This window comes from Hippocampus guttulatus, chromosome 8 (assembly GCF_054856545.1).
Source record: "Hippocampus guttulatus isolate MCC_2025c chromosome 8, RoL_Hgut_1.0, whole genome shotgun sequence".
NCBI lineage: Eukaryota > Metazoa > Chordata > Actinopteri > Syngnathiformes > Syngnathidae > Hippocampus > Hippocampus guttulatus.
Window position 1 is genome coordinate 16,283,898 of NC_141268.1, and position 23,802 is coordinate 16,307,699.

Genomic DNA, 23,802 nt, shown 5'->3' on the forward strand with positions numbered 1-23,802 from the left:
TGCTGTGGCTGATAGTGGTGGGCGTAAAGCTGGACCTGGAAGCGTGGGTCGACAAGTTCAAGATACTGGCCAGCAACGTGTCAGACAGCCGGCAAGGCTCCTACAAGGTACAACATCTCAACTGTTATTTACTTTGCTATTGCCGTCCGATTGCCTCACCAAACATTTTGTCACACAGTGCGGACCATCCAGGAGCTGTGAGATGGACTGTGAGGTGAACACTGATGTAAGTCACACCAAACGTTGAATCCGATATATAGTTTGTCTTTTCCTCATGACAATGACGTCTAACGTATGACAATGTGTCTGTTGTCTAAAGGACCTCCTCTGCTACCTCATTGATGACGGTGGCTTCCTGGTTATGTCTAATCAAAGAGATCACTGGAAAAAGGTCAGTATCTCAGCGTCAAGGGAAATAATCGCAAAAGCATACAAAAAAAAGAGAGATTACCTCTCTCAAGGCTTACGTAAGGTTGGTGAAATCTCTATGAACTTACTGTGGGTACTTGATGTAAAATGTTTTCAAACCACTGCTGTAAATCTATTTCTAATTGTTGCCTGGTTTCTGTCAGTGCGGTAACATTATCTGCTCTAAAGATGGCAGCAACTGATCATGAAACTCTAATTGCCCCACGGGGATAAATAAAGTTTTCTGAATCTGAATCTGAAATGCAATGATGATTACGGATGTACAAAATTACAAACAAAAAACTTTTCTGATACGTGTTGGGACCGAGACAAACTGTGTTGTTTTTCTTTTTGTGTTTTGACAGTTGCCTGGCTTACAGATCCTCCGTATATTAAACAAAGAGATCATTTTCATGGCCGTGGTTTCCTTTTCTTACAGATCGGATTATTTTTTGGAGATGTGGACCCATACTTGATGCACGCGCTCTATAACAACTCCATCTTCAACCGCCGACAGACTTTTCATTTCCAGTCAGCGTGTGAGCCTGTCAGCAGCAGCCACACCGGGGCAGCACCTCGACGCTTCTTTTTGGTAAGAGGAAGCCTTGTGCTTTCTTTTGTCAGGAGCTTCCCACGCCCACCGCCACACACACTCTCACATTCACATACGGTACATTCACTTACTCACATACACACACTCAATATAAGTACGCCACGTGAGTGTGAGGAATGTACAATTGTGACACTGGCACACATGAGCGAGTTAGCGGTGTTGTTTCATCAATATCGTATGGGTGACACATTTGTCATTGTCATTGGAACCATGCATTGTCTGCACCGAAGATGCGTTCAACCGCCCCTCTTAACCCCTTGATGCTTTCTGTAGCCATCTGTCGCTGACATCCTCAGCTTGGCGTGGTGGACGTCCACGTTGGCCTGGTGAGACTACATTTTTAAAAAAAATATTTCAATTCAAATGTTCATGTCATTGTAATCCCTCCAAGGCTAAAATCAAGGCTGGGGTGGGGGGGGGGGGGGGTTAATGGGGGGAAGCCGAGGGTTCGCGGCGCATGCTCAAGTGCCCTCGACGGCTAGTTTTAGATTTTACATGCTGTCCGCAGCGGGAGAGGATTTACAAAGTCCAAATCCTTCCAGATGAGCTCCTGCCGCCCAGTTTACTGCACTTCAAGTTCACATCAACTGACACGTCTGCATGCAGTTTGCCCTTTAAAGCAATCCTAACTGTCTGAAGACTTTCGTGCATAGAGCTGCTCAGGCGTCAGCTGCCTCATCTATGTCTCTGTCTGACTCATCTATTTGCAGCTCAACATTACATAATTTTTTTTGTTGAGGGCTTTAATTGTTATTATTATTATTATTATTTTTTTTTCCTTTTTGGGGTACTTTTTAACAAGGCATAACTTTTCTTCAGGTCTTTGATCCAGCAGCTACTTTACGGACTGGCACATATCAGCTGGCTCCAACAAGGTATGAGTGTTTTCCCAAAGGAATACAGTTGGACACAAGAAAGTCAAAAATCTAAAGTGCATTTCTTTTCCAATTTCTTGCGTTGATGAGAACAGATCACCACAAAAGCACAATTTTCAGAATATGTATTTTTGTGGTATGTCCTGTTAATATTGAAACACGCTTTCAGTCTTCTGTTTACACTCAAAGGTACACATGTCAACTCAAATCAGAATCAGAATCACATTTATTAGTTTGGGCCATTATAGAAACCCTATACTGTATATGTATATGTCACATATTAAATAAAGCTGTATTGTATTGTATTTTCTTTAGCGCCATCTAGTGGATGCATAGCGCAACTGCAGCCATTATTGGAGGTTCAATTCAATGTGCCTTATAATGCAATGCGCCCTATATATGAAAAGAGTTTTAGGCCATCCATTGTTGAAGGTGCACCTTATAATCCGAAGCGCCTTATAATGCAGAAAATACGGCATTTTAAGATCTGTTTTATTTCCAGACGACATCTTCATCGAAGGCTTTGAGATAAAGACGAGCAGCTGTGTGACCATCCACAGCCAGTTCTTCTTCACCAACACCACCAACTCGTACAACGTGCTGCAGGATTGTGGCAACTGCTCGCGGTGTGTTTTTCACCCCCCCCCCCCCCCCACTGCAATGTTCGCCGCGCCATATTTCATGTACTGTTCACATGCTGCATCCAAGCGTCTCTCTCTCTCTCTCTCTCTCTCTCTTTCTGGCTTTCCCGTTGGGTTCTCCCAGGCTGTTCCACGCCAAGCGGATAGAAAACACCAACCTCCTCTTTGTGGTGGCCGAGACGCTCCCCTGCAGCTCTTGTGAGATCGAGAGGCTGAGCCAAGTCAAGACGGAGTGTATCCTTTCTCACTCTCACACATAGACACACATACATACACACACATTAACGTTAGCACTGGTGTCCTCAACCAACAACACTCAGTCCAGGAGGAAAATCCTTGCGAGGTACTGAGCAACGCACGATATCGGAGAGGTCCGACAAGCTGCCTTGACTTCAGTGCCTTAGTGAGTAGAAAAACAATACAAAAACATGAGGTACTCTGCTCCATTTAGCATTTCGGAACTACAGATTTTTTAACGTAGAATATTTGATGTCCACTAGCAGGGGCTTTGGACCTTTGATGTTCAGTAATTGTAAATACGGTTGAACCAATTTGCATTGCATGAATTGCCACGCCTTCACTTGCTGCACTCACGAATAAAAAAAAAAGCATCATTTCAGTTGATCTCATTCATTGTTCAAATGTGTTCAATATGTATAGTAGTTTATTTTAACCTGGTGAAAGTCGATACTTGAGTTTTACATTCAATCCACTGGAGTCATAAAAATAAACAAATAAATCAATAAATAAACTTTACTATAATCAAGAGTGCATGTACAATATTATATAATATCTTGTTCATTGCAGGAAAATACTTCCGAGTGTGGACGGGCAGATTTTGTGCAGCCCTACATGGGGGTCCTTCTTGTCCTTCAACTCATTCTGCCTTTCCTGCGCCACTGACGCGTGCTGCCATTCACTGACATGTCGACTGAAGGTCAGGTACCTAAAGCAAGTGACTCATCTTCTGGATCAAGCATTTTAGTTTTTTTTCTCACTGGTCAGTTGAAACATTCCTTTAACGGGACAACAAACAAACACTCAAATGGGACGTTTGTCAATTTGGGGCCAAAAGAGGTGATAAGGAATTCGTTATCATCTCTTCCTCTCTGGAGCATTCCGGCATATAAGAGCAACGAATTGATGCTGAATGTGTCCCGGCGGTATAAAATGTGCTCACGTGTCAATGCAATGAATGCTTTGACATGAATGAAAATGGATAGAGAGACTTTAGAGCTCAATTCTGACCAACAGCACACTTTATTTTTTTTTGTGGCCTTTTCTTCGCATTAAAGTTCTTTGACCAAGCGGTAGTACAAATTCTAATCACTGGTCACATGATGACCTGTTTACAGCCTCTCTGTGACACTTAAAATTTACAAAGCAAGCATTCTTAAGAAACGAGACCACACATATCCGTGACCAAATAACTGAGGTGAAATGTCTGAGAAGATCTTGAAGTGCTTCCGTTAAGAAAAAAAATAAAAACATGACACACATGACATTTGGCAATTAAAATTGAATGTCATGGTCATTTATATGGATTCAAACAGATTAGAAGATGAAATAATGCAGTGTTCAGAACAATAATGCTGTGGTAGATGTTTGTTTCTGTTCTTATTTTTGAACACACAATACAGTTTGATTTAAGTGCAGTGTTTGGTTGATCAGTTCATTTAATCGCTTCATAAAGAACCAAATCAATTTATAACAAAGCAACAAGACTTTGAGAGAGATGTTTGTTAGCAATTGCAAATCTTGAATGCTTTATGCTATTCCGCAAGGGGTGAAGTGATGCACTGGTGTTTGCTTCTTGTATGGGGAGCGTAGCTTCCGAGCAGCTTTCTGTGTTCTCTGTATCGCTGTGTGACAACTTTTCATTTTTGAAAGTGACTCTTCACTGTGGCACGGCGTTTCCTGATCATAACAATACCAATTTTATCCGTGCAAGTCTCAAGCAAGTTTCATTCTTTTAAAAAAAAACAAAAAAAAACCTGCAATAAGGTACAGCGTTGAATTAATCTTACGGGGCCAACCAAGTCTCGCAGGAATTTTCACGACCTCAGTTTTAAAATTGAAGTGTTTCTATTTTAGTCCTGTTGATGTTGCAGATCAGCTTGCACACAAACCAAATACAGTCGAAGCATTTCTTCATGCACCGCCTGCCCTAGAATCGTCCTCTGATGGCTCAACTTTACAGCTCAATCCAAGTGATTTGCAATTTCCGCCGGCAACCCTCAGCACGTTGTGTAGTTTCATATCGCAACTCACGACACCATCCTTGTCCCCGCGACGCTATTAACCCTTTTCAGGGACAGCGGTCACTACAGTGGACAGCTTATCATGTTATCAGGTTACAGGGTGCGTGAAAGGGTCAAAGTCTTGTTGGGGCTTTTTGAAGCTATTTGAGGAGAAAATAATGCTACAGTAGAATACCGGTTTGTCTTTTTCCTCTCTGCCCGCCTGATTTTTTTCATCCTGCAGTGCCTTGTGGCACTCACTTTGGATGTTACGTTGACGTTCATCCTGCATCCTGCAGACCCCATGCGAAGGACTTGGCAAGGTTGCAGTGGACAAAGTACACTTGATTGCACCTCAAGAACAAATGAGACTTTTCCATTCAAGAGCACAGCACAGTTTAAGAAGGATGTGGCCATCTCATGGAAGAATGGTTGTGAAAATGGGGCCAGCCTGTTTTCTTGACTCAAAGCACAGGCTTTGCCCGTTTTCGTACATTTCTTCCACACTTCTCTAATTTTGCCTATTTCCTGCCACGAATGACTGAAATAAGTGAATGTTTTTGTTTTGCATCTTTGCCGTGCCCCAGTATGGTCGGGAGATTTTGCTTTCAAATGATTTTTTTTTTAAACTGCTTTTAACCCCGTGGCTTTGAATTTCGGTCTTAAAGCAACAATGCTGTATATTGAGCAAAAAGGTGTTGAGAAGCCACAAAGTATTCATTAAGGTCAGTGTTGTAGTTTTGTTTTCAATGACCGCTATTTATTTGCATGATACTTTGGAACCCTTGGAACAAATTTTGTGTACATACTTGAAAGGATATGAAACACTCCTCTTGTGTACATCTTGCAGAAATGAATGAGGAACAACGTTTGACTTCAGTGAAGCCAAAAACACTTTTATGTATTTATTCAGCTCAAGGAGGAAAAAAAACCCCGGGGGGGGGGGGGCATGTATAAGGGATCTTATGAATTAATTTCTCAATAAAATTGATGTATTTGTTGCTGACCTCATTTATAATGGGTATGCATTTATTTGATCTAGGTCTGAATTGGTATCTAGGTATTGAATGTGTATGACACTTAGGTGGGTACAGCAAAAACAACACAAAAAGATCCAGAGATTAGAAATGACGATACACTGTCAGTTGATGTCTCGGAAAGAATGTTTCAATGTTTTTGCACTAACTTTGCTCTTCGTTCTGCTCTTTGTGCCAGCCTTCCCATCCTGCCACCTCATTTTTGTACGCAAAGCGTTCCGCAGAATACAGCGAGCTTAACTTTGTAAAACATTTTGTCAGTCCGTCACCTTACATATGGATCTTTCAATGTTTATATCTTTGGTGATTAAATGCTCTTGATATTTTTCATTTTTAAGCTTTGCGTCATTATTATTCCTAGCAGGGATTGCAAAGTTTTCTATACACTTCCTCATAACATCTTTATGCTGTATTTGCCCTTCTTTTTGATATAGGGTTATCGGTAACCCGAATCGGAATAACTTTTTTGTCATTGTACCACAAAGTGCAACAAAATGGAAGAGACACAACCTGTTCAAGAGACAAAGAAAAACAATGATCAACAGAGTGGTTGACGGTACCCCGTTTTCTCAAATGAAAAGAAAAACATGAGGAAGGAGAAAGGGAAAAAGACCAGCCCCGGACTAAGCTCCTGTTGGCCAAGCATAGTATGGATTTGGAAAAAACCCTCAGCAACCCACACAGCAACTCGTAAACCAGCACAAGTGGGCTGGGGGAGTACCGGGTATGTATGGAATCACTTTCAAACACTTTATAACAATTAAGCGAGAAAAAAAAAGTCTTTGCCATGCTGATCCAGCCACCCTTAAAGTCCTATCTTCAAAAATGATTGATCATTTAAAATTTCAGGCATTCATAAAAGCCCTCCGAACTGACATCTCTGTAGCATAATGTGGTTTGACGGCTCCTCGATGTCACTGCCTTGTCAGCTGTGAAGAGTTAAAAACAATAAATAGTGTGGATCAGGCGACAAATCCTTCAGTCAAGTCGCTCGCGCAGTTGCTCACAGTGTCACTTCGTAAAAATACCAAGGAGAAACATAATCCGGACTCTTGAACATTCTGTACAAGCTTCTCCTGCTTGTTCTGCACCGTTTCATCATATAGACCAGGGGTGGCCATTACGTCGATCGCGATCGACCGGTAGATCGCGGACTGTGTTTTCATGTCAACTACTCTAATGGAAAATATTAACAAATGTGCCTTTGCGATACTTTGCTAACACACGCCATGTAAGTCTGAACATTCACATTGTTATAATCACTCTGTTATAAATACCAAGTTAGCAGAGTTACATGGTTGAACATAATGTCCAAGTAAGGATTCGAAATAGAATCTGAAGGAATGTGATTCCCCATGACAACTGCCTGAAAGAATGCGTGTGAAGAGACGATGTGAAAAGCAGCAACTTTCCCCCGTGCCTACTGAATTTAAAATATAAAGAGGCTTTGAGATGTAAATCCTCAAGCTTCAATATTAAACATGATGTATTTATAAATAATAGAGTTTACTATGTGCCGGCATTGCTCTAATCTTCTCCCGTGAAAATGCTCTGTAGATATACAATGAAGAAAGGAGACACTTTAATTTGGGGAAGAATCAACCTCGAAAAATCGTGGAGAAGGTCGCTTCCGATATCGAGAAACTTCTGGCGAAGAAGCGCAAAGCTCTCGAAGTAAGTTTGCTTTTTGACTTGTGCTCATTGAGTTGTGTTCTTTTTTTTTTTTTTTTTGGGAGGAACTTCAGATTTAACCCATTCATGAAACCCTGTAACCCGATAACATGATAAACTGTCCACTGTAGCAACCGCTGTCCCTGAACGGGTTCATCCTACTTCTCGATTAGAGATTGGTCCTCCTTCATCCTCATTTCTGTGTGTTTCCAACAGAGGCTCGCCAGTGAGGCTGAACGGCTCCAGCAAGAGCATCCCTGGCAAGATGGCATCAAGGTCAATTTCATGCACTCTCTACAGTATCGTATATATTGCATGCACGGTATATTTAGTTTCAATCTAAAGCCACAATATACCGTTTTCCATAAGCTAGCCCACTTGTTGTCAAACACTTGAACAAGCAAGTACCACCGAAAAATATACTTAGCTCTCCAAGATGTATCATGATCTATACATACCGGTATTATGTGCCTTAGCACAATGAAAGTTGTGAAACATTGAATTAGATGTAAAAGGACAACAACAGAACTTGCTTCCTTGACTTGAAATTATTCTTAACCATATTGGCTCCCATTGCTTGTGATTATTTCATTCCGGAACCTTCGACATACGCAGATCATTTTTTGCAGAATATATTCATGTTCAGTATCTTTTATCTATGACTGACACTCTCGGATGTTTGAGGCACTGCTGCCGCTAAAAGGCTCAGAACAACAACAACCAAAAAAATCTTCAGAGCTCAAATGTGGTGCGAAAATAGAAACATATCCGCCTCTGAGAAGATGCCATGCTTATTCTGAAGGATGTTAGGGCTTGGGGAAAAAATGACACGAACAGATGGTTACGTTCTGCCTGAGCCTGATTCATGTGCGGCAATAAGCAGCAAACACTCTTTGATTTGAAATACTTTGTTCTGAAGTCTTTTGTCACTGCTCACAATGATTTATCTTTGTCTGTTTATTTAAATGCAGCGATAGGCGAGTCCCGATACAAGGCACCGTTATCGGGCCGATATCAGTCTTATTTCAAGGTAGCAGATACTCATAAAGGATACCAAAACCAGCCACTGACACTAAAAGCAAACCTTTTTTTGCATTGATTAAGTCCCCCGTGCCATTAGATGGCGCTACACTGCGGCCGTTTGACACATCGGTGAATCATTATTTCTTTTTCATCATCCTACCCCTTTTTGATTATGAGCAATTTTTTAAATTCTTATTCTTCGGTTAGTTTCGCTGATGATATAGTGGTACACTTGCCTGACTTGAATGCTGGCAATGCGGCATCAGTTCACATTCAGTGGCGGTGTGAATGTGTGCCCTGTAACTGACTGTCGAGCAGTTCTGTGCTCGGTCCGGCTTTCGCCCGAAGTCAGCTGGGATAGGCTCCAGCAACCCCCGCAACCCTGTTCAGGTTAAACGGTGTTGAAAATGAATAACTGAAATATTTTTCAAAAGTACTAGTGGTATCGGTACTTGGTATCGGTTTCAGTGAGTTCTCAAGAGTGAACACTCATACTGCTATCGGTCTGAAAAGAAAGTGATATCGAACATCTTTATTCAAATGTAACAGGAATCAAAAAATTCTATAATTATATTTTGAAAGCTTTATATGTTTTATCTATATATGTAATTGTTCAAAGTCCATGCATGTGTATTCCCAGGAGCTGGACATGGCCTATTATGACTCTAAGGCAGAGCTGGATCATGTGAGTAACTCTGAATAAAATGTGTGTGATTTGTCAAATTAGAGGCACGAGTTGGGACTGGAGATGACTGCGATTATTTATTTATTTATTTATTTATTTACAGATAATTTAAATCTTCTGCTATTGTCTAGTCATACTGACAAAATGATTTAGGGTAAAATTTCCCCTCTAAATTCAATTCCCAAAAATTCAATAAAAATCACCAGTATTTTTTTTTAATAAACAGTCCAATAGGTTACATCCAAAGGCATTGAATTTGAAAGTTAAATACAACTGAACTGTACATAACAATTCAAAAAGTGTAAGCCAATGCATGGTTTGAACATTAGACATAGTTACTGTCCATTATGTGGCTTTTAATATATATTTGTTTTTGTTGTTGTTTTTTTTTTAAATCACAGTATTCCATGGATGGAGAGAGTGAAGTAGATAATCCTTCCCATATCAAATTGGAGTTTGTGTATGACCCCAACTTCAAAAACAATGTCAACTACTCCTACACGGCTGTTCAGATTCCCACAGACATTTATAAAGGAGGCAAGTGGGGGGTTCACATCCTGGAAGTTACGTGTTACGTATCTGTTGTATTCCAAAGTGTGTCTCTCCCATCAGCTCCGGTCATTCTCAATGAGCTCAACTGGACGCAGGCGCTGGAGAAAGTCTTCATGGAGAACAGTCAGGAGGATCCGTCACTACTGTGGCAAGCGTTTGGCAGTGCCACGGGGGTGACGCGCTACTACCCGGGTAGATTTTTAACTAACAGTCAGCTGCCTTCATGCCACGTGTGAAATGCAGCCAGTAATTCAAGGGTTTGTGTTTTTTTTTGTTCTTTCTTTTTTTTTTTGCAGCCAGTCCATGGAAAGCCCCGGATAAAATTGACCTGTATGATGTCAGGAGGAGACCCTGGTAAATCAACTCAGGCATTCCATACATTCAGCCCAGTGTGGGGGTTTATATTTTCTTCTCTTCCGCCACAGGTACATTCAAGGTGCTTCCTCCCCCAAAGACATGGTCATTCTTGTTGATGTGTAAGTTATGCATACTCTTCTAAGAACTCTTACCTTGAGATATAAGTTCAATTTGTTCACCACGCTGGTATCCAAATCATCTTTCCCCAATGAAATCAATGGAAATGCCATTAATCCATCCCCCACACCCAAAAACCCCCAACAATTTCTGTGATGAGGAAAATGTAACTTTATAATACCATAATTTCCACCCAAAAATCAGAGTTATAACAAATGCACTGAATATAAGTAATGAAACAGTTCAGTGCGTCATGATTAATTCATGGCGGCTTCTTCTGCTGTGTGCGACTTGCCTACCGGCGGGAAGTACAATCCAGTCACGCACATACCAACGAAGAAGAGTTTTACAACTACTATGAGTGACTCAGTGAGTTGCAGTAACAGGAGTCGGTCTTCCGCAGAGGATAAATAATATAAGCCTGTGACTATTGTTATATTTTCTGTCTACCTTATAACCTTGCCATAAGATGCTATTGGTTCGCCCGTCTATGCCGTTTCCCATTTTGCGATACCAATTATCTTGAGGACTTTAAGGCAAAGTTCTGTACTTCTTTTTATTTTCTGTTCATTGTTCACTCATTCTATCTTGCTTGTGATTTTCTTTTCCCGTACTCTGAGTCTGTATTTAGTCACGTGATAAGCCCTCGGGTTTTTCTACTATAGGAGCGGCAGTGTCAGTGGACTCACACTTAAGCTGATCAAGGCATCTGTGATGGAGATGCTGGACACTTTGTCTGATGATGACTACGTCAACGTGGCGCGGGTTGGTGTCTGTTCATCATCGTCCTCATTCCAGGCTCTCTCATCTTTTGACCATTTCTGTGTAACTGTGCTGTTGTTGCCGTAGTTCAGTGAGAAGGCAGAGGCAGTGGTTCCTTGTTTCAAACATCTGGTCCAGGCCAACGTGCGCAACAAGAAAATCTTTAAAGAGGCAGTGCAGCAGATGCAGGCCAAAGGCACCACGGACTACAAGTCTGGATTTCATTTTGCCTTCAATCAACTGCTCAATGCAAGTGTTACTCTTTACCATCTGTCATTTTCTTGCGTAGTCACATACAGATCTCAGATGTTTTGTTTTTTACTCGTATCAAAAGCACAAGCAAAAAAAAAAAAAGGATTCCTGTGTTTACTTTGTGTCTTCTAACTGGTTGGTTTTCAATATTTCTTTTTTCGTGCTTCAATTTTCCTTCAGAAAACAAACGTGCCACGGGCCAACTGCAATAAAATCATCATGCTTTTCACCGATGGAGGTGAGGACCGAGCTCAGGATGTCTTCCTGCAGTACAACTGGCCCAACAAAACGGTCGGCTGCTTCTCATCATTGTTTCTCCGTCACGCTGCAATTTGTTGGGGGCGAAACATCTAAATGGAAACACGTTTTATTCACCCCAAGGTTCGAGTTTTCACTTTTTCAGTGGGCCAGCACAACTACGACGTCACACCCTTACAGTGGATCGCATGCACAAATAAAGGTGAGCGTGACTCTTTTGTTTTGATGTTGACTTGAATGTGAGTGTCCTCAGCATTTCTTGCACGTGGCATTCCTTGCTCTGTCACCAGGTTACTATTTTGAGATCCGTTCCCTCTGTGCCATAAGGATTAACACGCAGGTGGGTCCCCCGACGTGCGCCCTCCACCCTGTGATGCTCATACACCGCACACACATCGTGTGTGAGTGTTCCAAAGCTGCAGCCACTCGCCTGAAAAATAATTGTTGTGCTCTTTCAGGAGTACCTGGATGTGTTGGGACGTCCCATGGTTCTTGCAGGCGACGAGGCCAAGCAGGTCCAGTGGACCAATGTGTACCAGGATGCTTTGGTGAGCCCGCACCAGAATATGTTCACCACTCACTGATGTATTTATTAGGTACACCTGCAAAGGAGATTCAAGACAAGTGCTGTCTCAAAAAGGTTGCGATTGCCTTGAGATGCCAAAAGATGGCGTGAAAGAGTTTTCTATCAGAAAAAGGCTGCGGTCTGACAAATGAAACTTCTCCCCTCAATTCAACATAGTTATTTGACCTCAAGATGACACAGAAGCAATATTTTTTCTTAAAAATACCTTAAGCATGAGCACAAAACAGCAAATAGGTGAGTTTTTCATTGAATAATGTTACACTGTAACTAAACAAGGCTGTTAAGGCACAGATATTTTATACAGAACTTTATTTGGATCTCATTAGATCCATTCATCCATCCATCCATTTTCTGATCCGCTCATCCTCACAAGAGTCAAGGGGCATGCTGGACCCTATCCCAGCTGTCTTCGAGCAATCGGCGGGGTACACCCTGAACTGGTTGCCAGCCAATCGCAGCGCACACAAACAATCATCTGCGCTCACACTCACACTCACACCTATGGACAATTTAGAGTGCTTCAGTAACCTGCCACGCATGTTGGCCTCACAGTGCAGAGGTTCAGGGTTTGATTCCGGCTCTGGCTTTCCTGTGTGGAGTTTGCATGTTCTCTCCGTGCCTGCGTGGGTTTTCTTCGGGTACTCCGGTTTCCTCCCGCATTAAATACTTTGTGGGCCTTTGTCTTATGTCCTTTGCAGGGGCTTGGGATGGTCGTAACTGGGACTTTGCCTGTGTTCAATCTCACCATGGATGGAAAACTACAGGTAATAAAATTGTAACAATGTGACATATTCAATCATTTTATATTCACACACACACTGTCAACAAACTTGGTTGTGTTAACTAACATTGTTGCCATAAATGCTCATAATTTATAATTTACACTTCTTCCAATCTAAATGACTGTTTTCGCCCTTCAAAAGTTGTGTTTTTTACAGTACATAGCAGATCACAGAGACTCACATAAAGACTGACTATGCAGCACTGATTTACAATACTACAAAGAGGAAATCGGTTGTATCTTTTTTTCATGTGAAATTTTGTGCCATTCCAACAAATACGGTGGGATTGATCTAACGTGCACTTTCAGAACCAGCTGATTTTAGGCGTCATGGGAGTCGACGTGCATCTCGATGAGATCAAGCGCCTGACACCACAGTACAGTGTATGACCAGTTTATTTCAATCTCATCATTTTATTTATTTCTTTTTCCTTCTTCCACTGGACGTAACGTTCTTGTTTTCTCATCAGCTTGGCGCCAATGGTTACATATTTGCAATTGACCCGAATGGATATCTTCTGCTTCATCCCAATCTGCTGCCCAAGGTAATGTAGAGCCCAGGAAATGTTTTTTTTAATTTTTTTAATTTGTTCATTTATATATATATATATATATATATATATATATATATATATATATATATATATATATATATATATATATATATATATATACACACACACACACACACACACACCTGTGTATCTCTCTCTCTCTCTCTCTCTCTCTCTCTCTCTCTACTGCATTGGGCAAGATGAGTGAGGCCTTGCAGGCACACAACTGAATATTCTACAGTTCTTTAACATGCTATTTTTTACATCTCTTAGCTGGTGCATGTCCCAGAACCTGTGACTCTGGACTTCTTGGATGCAGAAGTGGAGGACAGCAATAAAGAGGAGGTGAACACTTAGTGCGCCAAAAAGCCGTCCATGTTCCTCGCCCTCATTCAACTCATGTTTTAAGTTGTTACCGCGCCAGTGAGCAGCATGCTTCAAAACCACTCAAATATTCAGAGCACTTTATGAGAGGCCGACCACCAAGCTTTTGCTGCATGATTGTGTTTGCAAAAAAAAAGAAGAAAAAAAAGTGTGTTTTTGTGCTGTAGATCCGACGACAGATGATTGACGGACGACCAGGTGACATGCAGATCAAAACTCTTATCAAGTCCGTTGACGAGGCAAGTAAAAAAAAACAACAACCTGTGAAGCGGCGTCTAAAAATAGCAGGTTCTTAGAATTATACACCCGTCACACACTTCAGTAGGTAGACAGGCACAATCTAACGGCAGCTAATATACAAGTTGTAGCGTAGTTGAAGTTCTCCATTTGGACTGAATTTAAAAATATGCTTCCGATTGCTTTATTTCGCTGCAGAAGATGGACAAAATATTAGGGACATCTCTCAGAATGCGTATAATATGGTTCTCCATCACCTCCTTTATTGAACCTTCTCAGGTCATGCAGATCTGCCCAATGTTGAGCCACAGAAGACGGAAAAACAGTACATGACAGAAAGTGATAACATTTACTAAACCTTTTAACACCCAGCTTCATTGCATTTTCCTAATTATTATTGTTGGTTAATACAGTGGTGCCTTGAGATACAAATTTAATTCGTTCTGTGACTTCCCTCGTACAGTAACTCAAACTACTCATGTGAAGTTATTTTCACTCTGAAATGAAATGAAATGCTATTAACCCATTTAATCCCACCGGTCACATTTGTGAAGGACAACAATAATTAAATTTACAGGGCTCTAAAATGTTTTATTACTGATTACTTAAAAGGGCTACCAATGACACCTGATTTTGACTTTGTCTGGGAAAAATTTGGGATTGAATGGATGAATCCATCCCAGCCCTCCCCTGATAAATAACAACAAATGTTGTCGTTTGTATTTTAAGGAGCACCCATAACATTGTACTTTATGAAAACATATAGTGATTTCATAATGAAAGGGAATATGAAATAATGAGTCCTGCTGCTGCCCTTTCTGGTGTGTCCACCATGGCCATTGGGGGGCAGTATAAGACAGATGAATCGGTTGTTCATTGAGGTGTTATTTTTGGATGCATCAGGCAGTCAAATTGCAGCAGGGTGTATCCTGCCTCAAACCCAAGTGGGATACATAATAACTCTTCATTGAGACATCTCAACTTTTCAGTACGGCACTAATACAAGTTGTTCCAAGCAGAGGATAAAGAAGATGTGACTTTGAGTAGTTTTAGGTCCTTCCACGTGTTGTTGCTGCACTGTTTGTGGTCAGTACATTGCTTAAAGGGTTTAAAGTTGACTGTAAACTTAACGCTGGAGTGGCATTCAACAGCCTGAAGTCTCTCTCCAATGAATCTTCCAAGTCTACGCTCACAAGTCAAAGCAAACAATAAATAAATAAAAATAGCTTCAACGACGACTCATGTCTCAAGGCAGCACCGTAAAACCTGGGCAGCACAGTGGTTCCAGATTTCTTAGGGCTCTGGGTTCCAAACTTGGCTCCAGTGTTCCTGTGTTGAATTTGCATGCTTTCCCCTCCTTTGGATTTCCTCCAGTACTCACTCCCATGGTCTAAAAGCATGCATCTAAGTTCCACTGAAGACTCTAAATTGTTGACTCGGATCAGATGACCGCATTAACAACTCCTAGATGCATATTTCCATACATTTCTTGTACAGGAAATGGCAATGACATGCATGTGCTTTTATTGTAGCAATACATTGATGAGGTGTACAGAGGTTATACCTGGACCCCTGTCAATGGTACAGATTACAGGTGAGCTTGTGTAACGTATATTATGTTATAACCTTCAAATGATAACAATTCTTTTTCACCCGTGTGTATCTCCTCATCCACACCACCTGCAGTCTGGGGCTGGTACTACCTCCCTACAATGAGTACTACATCCAGGCAGACCTCAGTGACGTGATGCTTCAACTTCAGTGTAAGTACCCGAAGGCAGCACATGAAAGGAGTTTTAATGCAAAGAAATAAAAAGTAACACCGTTTGTGGCGTGCAGACATGCAGTCATTACTGCCGAGCTCCTTTGAATCTTCGGGACATGTCTTTCTTGCTCCAAGGTGACATTTTCATTCTCTTTTTTTGTATTTTGTCTTCAATAAGGGATGTTAACATCTTCTGCCCTCCACGCAGGGAATACTGCAAGCGTCTGCAGCTTTCGGACAACAACACGCAGTTTTTGCAGAACTTTCTCTCCCTCATGCTGGAAATTTCTCCCGGATCAGAGGAGTGTATGTTGCACATTTTGTCGCAGGAACATTCGTCACTGTTAAAGGGACAGAGATGTTAAAAATGTTTTTGCTTCAAATTGTAGGTGACCAAAAGCTCATACACAACCTGATCCTGGACTCTCGGATTATCGGGCAACTAGCCTCACGCGTGTGGAAGAACAAGGATCTCAATTCGTGAGTGCATGGCAAACAGGGTGAGTGACCCACGTCATGTTGTGTAAAATGACATGCTGTGCTACAGGTACGGCTTCCTGGCTGTTTTTGCATCCACTGACGGAGGCATAACGCGAGTGTTCCCCAACTTGTGAGTTCACCTGATAAACTCTAGAATAATAACCCCCAGAAAATATCACACTGTTGAAATAAATGAATGTTTCCTTTTTGTGTATGAAGAGCTGCTGAGTTATGGGATGAGGACGCCGAGCCCTTCAATTCAAACTACTACCGAAGGAGCCTTGACAACAAAGGATACATGTTCCGAGCTCCGCCTAGAGACTGTAAGAACATTTATAGATTCTTTTAATGTAGTATAATGGAGTTTGAAAGAAAATGTTTTCATAGTTTGTATTCCAAAGGTCTCATTCTGAGACAGCTGATGTGGTTCCCCTTTTGTCTACTGCCCCCTAATGGACAAAAATAAGATAATGCTGTATGCAGGCAGAGTGGTATGAATGAACATGTTTTTCCTTGATTATCTTGTTCCTTGTATCCTTGTTAGCTTGTGTAGCAACATAAGGTTGTTTTTTTTCAAGATAATGTTTTTTTTCTGAACAGCTTTGGATGACATGTTAGGACCAGAAAATGGCACAGCTGGAATCCTGGTTAGTTCAGCTGTGGAGGTTAATGTAGGAGGCAAACTTCTCAAGCCTGCAGGTAAAAAAAAACAAAACACTGGTTTCTCAAAATGCTGTTTTCTGTTGCTCACTTGTTTCTCCCCTTTGACTTCTCCGGCTTGCTGTGGCTGATAGTGGTGGGCGTAAAGCTGGACCTGGAAGCGTGGGTCGACAAGTTCAAGATACTGGCCAGCAACGTGTCAGACAGCCGGCAAGGCTCCTACAAGGTACAACATCTCAACTGTTATTTACTTTGCTATTGCCGTCCGATTGCCTCACCAAACATTTTGTCACACAGTGCGGACCATCCAGGAGCTGTGAGATGGACTGTGAGGTGAACACTGATGTAAGTCACACCAAACGTTGAATCCGATATATAGTTTGTCTTTTCCTCATGACAATGACGTCTAACGTATGACAATGTGTCTGTTGTCTAAAGGACCTCCTCTGCTACCTCATTGATGACGGTGGCTTCCTGGTTATGTCTAATCAAAGAGATCACTGGAAAAAGGTCAGTATCTCAGCGTCAAGGGAAATAATCGCAAAAGCATACAAAAAAAAGAGAGATTACCTCTCTCAAGGCTTACGTAAGGTTGGTGAAATCTCTATGAACTTACTGTGGGTACTTGATGTAAAATGTTTTCAAACCACTGCTGTAAATCTATTTCTAATTGTTGCCTGGTTTCTGTCAGTGCGGTAACATTATCTGCTCTAAAGATGGCAGCAACTGATCATGAAACTCTAATTGCCCCACGGGGATAAATAAAGTTTTCTGAATCTGAATCTGAAATGCAATGATGATTACGGATGTACAAAATTACAAACAAAAAACTTTTCTGATACGTGTTGGGACCGAGACAAACTGTGTTGTTTTTCTTTTTGTGTTTTGACAGTTGCCTGGCTTACAGATCCTCCGTATATTAAACAAAGAGATCATTTTCATGGCCGTGGTTTCCTTTTCTTACAGATCGGATTATTTTTTGGAGATGTGGACCCATACTTGATGCACGCGCTCTATAACAACTCCATCTTCAACCGCCGACAGACTTTTCATTTCCAGTCAGCGTGTGAGCCTGTCAGCAGCAGCCACACCGGGGCAGCACCTCGACGCTTCTTTTTGGTAAGAGGAAGCCTTGTGCTTTCTTTTGTCAGGAGCTTCCCACGCCCACCGCCACACACACTCTCACATTCACATACGGTACATTCACTTACTCACATACACACACTCAATATAAGTACGCCACGTGAGTGTGAGGAATGTACAATTGTGACACTGGCACACATGAGCGAGTTAGCGGTGTTGTTTCATCAATATCGTATGGGTGACACATTTGTCATTGTCATTGGAACCATGCATTGTCTGCACCGAAGATGCGTTCAACCGCCCCTCTTAACCCCTTGATGCTTTCTGTAGCCATCTGTCGCTGACATCCTCAGCTTGGCGTGGTGGACGTCCACGTTGGCCTGGTGAGACTACATTTTTAAAAAAAATATTTCAATTCAAATGTTCATGTCATTGTAATCCCTCCAAGGCTAAAATCAAGGCTGGGGTGGGGGGGGGGGGGGGTTAATGGGGGGAAGCCGAGGGTTCGCGGCGCATGCTCAAGTGCCCTCGACGGCTAGTTTTAGATTTTACATGCTGTCCGCAGCGGGAGAGGATTTACAAAGTCCAAATCCTTCCAGATGAGCTCCTGCCGCCCAGTTTACTGCACTTCAAGTTCACATCAACTGACACGTCTGCATGCAGTTTGCCCTTTAAAGCAATCCTAACTGTCTGAAGACTTTCGTGCATAGAGCTGCTCAGGCGTCAGCTGCCTCATCTATGTCTCTGTCTGACTCATCTATTTGCAGCTCAACATTACATAATTTTTTTTGTTGAGGGCTTTAATTGTTATTATTATTATTATTATTTTTTTTTCCTTTTTGGGGTACTTTTTAACAAGGCATAACTTTTCTTCAGGTCTTTGATCCAGCAGCTACTTTACGGACTGGCACATATCAGCTGGCTCCAACAAGGTATGAGTGTTTTCCCAAAGGAATACAGTTGGACACAAGAAAGTCAAAAATCTAAAGTGCATTTCTTTTCCAATTTCTTGCGTTGATGAGAACAGATCACCACAAAAGCACAATTTTCAGAATATGTATTTTTGTGGTATGTCCTGTTAATATTGAAACACGCTTTCAGTCTTCTGTTTACACTCAAAGGTACACATGTCAACTCAAATCAGAATCAGAATCACATTTATTAGTTTGGGCCATTATAGAAACCCTATACTGTATATGTATATGTCACATATTAAATAAAGCTGTATTGTATTGTATTTTCTTTAGCGCCATCTAGTGGATGCATAGCGCAACTGCAGCCATTATTGGAGGTTCAATTCAATGTGCCTTATAATGCAATGCGCCCTATATATGAAAAGAGTTTTAGGCCATCCATTGTTGAAGGTGCACCTTATAATCCGAAGCGCCTTATAATGCAGAAAATACGGCATTTTAAGATCTGTTTTATTTCCAGACGACATCTTCATCGAAGGCTTTGAGATAAAGACGAGCAGCTGTGTGACCATCCACAGCCAGTTCTTCTTCACCAACACCACCAACTCGTACAACGTGCTGCAGGATTGTGGCAACTGCTCGCGGTGTGTTTTTCACCCCCCCCCCCCCCCACTGCAATGTTCGCCGCGCCATATTTCATGTACTGTTCACATGCTGCATCCAAGCGTCTCTCTCTCTCTCTCTCTCTCTCTCTTTCTGGCTTTCCCGTTGGGTTCTCCCAGGCTGTTCCACGCCAAGCGGATAGAAAACACCAACCTCCTCTTTGTGGTGGCCGAGACGCTCCCCTGCAGCTCTTGTGAGATCGAGAGGCTGAGCCAAGTCAAGACGGAGTGTATCCTTTCTCACTCTCACACATAGACACACATACATACACACACATTAACGTTAGCACTGGTGTCCTCAACCAACAACACTCAGTCCAGGAGGAAAATCCTTGCGAGGTACTGAGCAACGCACGATATCGGAGAGGTCCGACAAGCTGCCTTGACTTCAGTGCCTTAGTGAGTAGAAAAACAATACAAAAACATGAGGTACTCTGCTCCATTTAGCATTTCGGAACTACAGATTTTTTAACGTAGAATATTTGATGTCCACTAGCAGGGGCTTTGGACCTTTGATGTTCAGTAATTGTAAATACGGTTGAACCAATTTGCATTGCATGAATTGCCACGCCTTCACTTGCTGCACTCACGAATAAAAAAAAAAGCATCATTTCAGTTGATCTCATTCATTGTTCAAATGTGTTCAATATGTATAGTAGTTTATTTTAACCTGGTGAAAGTCGATACTTGAGTTTTACATTCAATCCACTGGAGTCATAAAAATAAACAAATAAATCAATAAATAAACTTTACTATAATCAAGAGTGCATGTACAATATTATATAATATCTTGTTCATTGCAGGAAAATACTTCCGAGTGTGGACGGGCAGATTTTGTGCAGCCCTACATGGGGGTCCTTCTTGTCCTTCAACTCATTCTGCCTTTCCTGCGCCACTGACGCGTGCTGCCATTCACTGACATGTCGACTGAAGGTCAGGTACCTAAAGCAAGTGACTCATCTTCTGGATCAAGCATTTTAGTTTTTTTTCTCACTGGTCAGTTGAAACATTCCTTTAACGGGACAACAAACAAACACTCAAATGGGACGTTTGTCAATTTGGGGCCAAAAGAGGTGATAAGGAATTCGTTATCATCTCTTCCTCTCTGGAGCATTCCGGCATATAAGAGCAACGAATTGATGCTGAATGTGTCCCGGCGGTATAAAATGTGCTCACGTGTCAATGCAATGAATGCTTTGACATGAATGAAAATGGATAGAGAGACTTTAGAGCTCAATTCTGACCAACAGCACACTTTATTTTTTTTTGTGGCCTTTTCTTCGCATTAAAGTTCTTTGACCAAGCGGTAGTACAAATTCTAATCACTGGTCACATGATGACCTGTTTACAGCCTCTCTGTGACACTTAAAATTTACAAAGCAAGCATTCTTAAGAAACGAGACCACACATATCCGTGACCAAATAACTGAGGTGAAATGTCTGAGAAGATCTTGAAGTGCTTCCGTTAAGAAAAAAAATAAAAACATGACACACATGACATTTGGCAATTAAAATTGAATGTCATGGTCATTTATATGGATTCAAACAGATTAGAAGATGAAATAATGCAGTGTTCAGAACAATAATGCTGTGGTAGATGTTTGTTTCTGTTCTTATTTTTGAACACACAATACAGTTTGATTTAAGTGCAGTGTTTGGTTGATCAGTTCATTTAATCGCTTCATAAAGAACCAAATCAATTTATAACAAAGCAACAAGACTTTGAGAGAGATGTTTGTTAGCAATTGCAAATCTTGAATGCTTTATGCTATTCCGCAAGGGGTGAAGTGATGCACTGGTGTTTGCTTCTTGTATGGGGAGCGTAGCTTCCGAGCAGCTTTCTGTGTTCTCTGTATCGCTGTGTGACAACTTTTCATTTTTGAAAGTGACTCTTCACTGTGGCACGGCGTTTCCTGATCATAACAATACCAATTTTATCCGTGCAAGTCTCAAGCAAGTTTCATTCTTTTAAAAAAAAACAAAAAAAAACCTGCAATAAGGTACAGCGTTGAATTAATCTTACGGGGCCAACCAAGTCTCGCAGGAATTTTCACGACCTCAGTTTTAAAATTGAAGTGTTTCTATTTTAGTCCTGTTGATGTTGCAGATCAGCTTGCACACAAACCAAATACAGTCGAAGCATTTCTTCATGCACCGCCTGCCCTAGAATCGTCCTCTGATGGCTCAACTTTACAGCTCAATCCAAGTGATTTGCAATTTCCGCCGGCAACCCTCAGCACGTTGTGTAGTTTCATATCGCAACTCACGACACCATCCTTGTCCCCGCGACGCTATTAACCCTTTTCAGGGACAGCGGTCACTACAGTGGACAGCTTATCATGTTATCAGGTTACAGGGTGCGTGAAAGGGTCAAAGTCTTGTTGGGGCTTTTTGAAGCTATTTGAGGAGAAAATAATGCTACAGTAGAATACCGGTTTGTCTTTTTCCTCTCTGCCCGCCTGATTTTTTTCATCCTGCAGTGCCTTGTGGCACTCACTTTGGATGTTACGTTGACGTTCATCCTGCATCCTGCAGACCCCATGCGAAGGACTTGGCAAGGTTGCAGTGGACAAAGTACACTTGATTGCACCTCAAGAACAAATGAGACTTTTCCATTCAAGAGCACAGCACAGTTTAAGAAGGATGTGGCCATCTCATGGAAGAATGGTTGTGAAAATGGGGCCAGCCTGTTTTCTTGACTCAAAGCACAGGCTTTGCCCGTTTTCGTACATTTCTTCCACACTTCTCTAATTTTGCCTATTTCCTGCCACGAATGACTGAAATAAGTGAATGTTTTTGTTTTGCATCTTTGCCGTGCCCCAGTATGGTCGGGAGATTTTGCTTTCAAATGATTTTTTTTTTAAACTGCTTTTAACCCCGTGGCTTTGAATTTCGGTCTTAAAGCAACAATGCTGTATATTGAGCAAAAAGGTGTTGAGAAGCCACAAAGTATTCATTAAGGTCAGTGTTGTAGTTTTGTTTTCAATGACCGCTATTTATTTGCATGATACTTTGGAACCCTTGGAACAAATTTTGTGTACATACTTGAAAGGATATGAAACACTCCTCTTGTGTACATCTTGCAGAAATGAATGAGGAACAACGTTTGACTTCAGTGAAGCCAAAAACACTTTTATGTATTTATTCAGCTCAAGGAGGAAAAAAAACCCCGGGGGGGGGGGGGCATGTATAAGGGATCTTATGAATTAATTTCTCAATAAAATTGATGTATTTGTTGCTGACCTCATTTATAATGGGTATGCATTTATTTGATCTAGGTCTGAATTGGTATCTAGGTATTGAATGTGTATGACACTTAGGTGGGTACAGCAAAAACAACACAAAAAGATCCAGAGATTAGAAATGACGATACACTGTCAGTTGATGTCTCGGAAAGAATGTTTCAATGTTTTTGCACTAACTTTGCTCTTCGTTCTGCTCTTTGTGCCAGCCTTCCCATCCTGCCACCTCATTTTTGTACGCAAAGCGTTCCGCAGAATACAGCGAGCTTAACTTTGTAAAACATTTTGTCAGTCCGTCACCTTACATATGGATCTTTCAATGTTTATATCTTTGGTGATTAAATGCTCTTGATATTTTTCATTTTTAAGCTTTGCGTCATTATTATTCCTAGCAGGGATTGCAAAGTTTTCTATACACTTCCTCATAACATCTTTATGCTGTATTTGCCCTTCTTTTTGATATAGGGTTATCGGTAACCCGAATCGGAATAACTTTTTTGTCATTGTACCACAAAGTGCAACAAAATGGAAGAGACACAACCTGTTCAAGAGACAAAGAAAAACAATGATCAACAGAGTGGTTGACGGTACCCCGTTTTCTCAAATGAAAAGAAAAACATGAGGAAGGAGAAAGGGAAAAAGACCAGCCCCGGACTAAGCTCCTGTTGGCCAAGCATAGTATGGATTTGGAAAAAACCCTCAGCAACCCACACAGCAACTCGTAAACCAGCACAAGTGGGCTGGGGGAGTACCGGGTATGTATGGAATCACTTTCAAACACTTTATAACAATTAAGCGAGAAAAAAAAAGTCTTTGCCATGCTGATCCAGCCACCCTTAAAGTCCTATCTTCAAAAATGATTGATCATTTAAAATTTCAGGCATTCATAAAAGCCCTCCGAACTGACATCTCTGTAGCATAATGTGGTTTGACGGCTCCTCGATGTCACTGCCTTGTCAGCTG

The 23,802-nt window shown here is 41.5% G+C and overlaps 2 protein-coding genes across 11 annotated transcripts in view; both read left to right on the top strand.

Moving 5' to 3' along the window:
• Positions 1-6,151, top strand: part of LOC147201480 (voltage-dependent calcium channel subunit alpha-2/delta-2-like) — a 29,005-nt gene extending 22,854 nt beyond the window's left edge. For 7 of the 8 annotated variants that reach the window (XM_086116953.1, XM_086116958.1, XM_086116959.1 and 4 more), the window contains 10 exons: positions 16-107; positions 179-226; positions 320-391; positions 848-1,000; positions 1,295-1,347; positions 1,841-1,896; positions 2,399-2,522; positions 2,662-2,771; positions 2,858-2,940; positions 3,345-6,151. In XM_086116953.1, coding sequence (XP_085973079.1) covers positions 16-107; positions 179-226; positions 320-391; positions 848-1,000; positions 1,295-1,347; positions 1,841-1,896; positions 2,399-2,522; positions 2,662-2,771; positions 2,858-2,940; positions 3,345-3,440 — 887 coding nt within the window. In that variant the 3' untranslated portion in view covers positions 3,441-6,151. The remainder of the gene's footprint in view (positions 1-15; positions 108-178; positions 227-319; positions 392-847; positions 1,001-1,294; positions 1,348-1,840; positions 1,897-2,398; positions 2,523-2,661; positions 2,772-2,857; positions 2,941-3,344) is intronic. The other variant, XM_086116954.1, reaches the window with a different exon arrangement.
• Positions 6,152-7,324: 1,173 nt separating this feature from the next.
• On the top strand, positions 7,325-23,207 carry LOC147201481 (voltage-dependent calcium channel subunit alpha-2/delta-2-like). 3 transcript variants are annotated; one of them, XM_086117009.1, is made up of 37 exons: positions 7,325-7,488; positions 7,702-7,761; positions 9,149-9,193; positions 9,595-9,730; positions 9,806-9,937; positions 10,042-10,099; positions 10,171-10,221; positions 10,885-10,984; positions 11,069-11,230; positions 11,414-11,524; positions 11,615-11,693; positions 11,782-11,831; positions 11,950-12,039; positions 12,776-12,841; positions 13,168-13,242; positions 13,329-13,403; positions 13,686-13,757; positions 13,964-14,035; positions 15,566-15,627; positions 15,720-15,796; positions 15,873-15,933; positions 16,007-16,104; positions 16,188-16,278; positions 16,346-16,408; positions 16,498-16,601; positions 16,879-16,977; positions 17,073-17,164; positions 17,236-17,283; positions 17,377-17,448; positions 17,905-18,057; positions 18,352-18,404; positions 18,898-18,953; positions 19,456-19,579; positions 19,718-19,827; positions 19,914-19,996; positions 20,401-20,530; positions 22,133-23,207. In XM_086117009.1, exons 3-36 carry the CDS (start codon positions 9,158-9,160, stop codon positions 20,494-20,496), a joined length of 2,907 nt encoding a protein of 968 aa, XP_085973135.1. In that variant the 5' UTR covers positions 7,325-7,488; positions 7,702-7,761; positions 9,149-9,157; the 3' UTR covers positions 20,497-20,530; positions 22,133-23,207. The 3 variants fall into 3 exon arrangements, with proteins under 3 accessions (XP_085973135.1, XP_085973136.1, XP_085973133.1); XM_086117010.1 differs by having other exon boundaries at positions 9,595-9,618; positions 9,706-9,730; positions 20,401-23,207; XM_086117007.1 differs by having other exon boundaries at positions 20,401-23,207.
• The last annotated feature ends 595 nt before the right edge of the window (positions 23,208-23,802 follow it).

What these genes read in the sequence shown, in the direction of transcription:
- LOC147201481 (XM_086117007.1), top strand. Translation starts at nt 9,158, where the DNA reads ATGGCCTATTATGACTCTAAGGCAGAGCTGGATCAT. An exon ending in TTATCAAGTCCGTTGACGAG is followed by an intron (nt 14,036 to 15,565) that starts GCAAGTAAAAAA and finishes CTTTTATTGTAG; the next exon opens with CAATACATTGATGAGGTGTA. An exon ending in GTCAATGGTACAGATTACAG is followed by an intron (nt 15,628 to 15,719) that starts GTGAGCTTGTGT and finishes CACCACCTGCAG; the next exon opens with TCTGGGGCTGGTACTACCTC.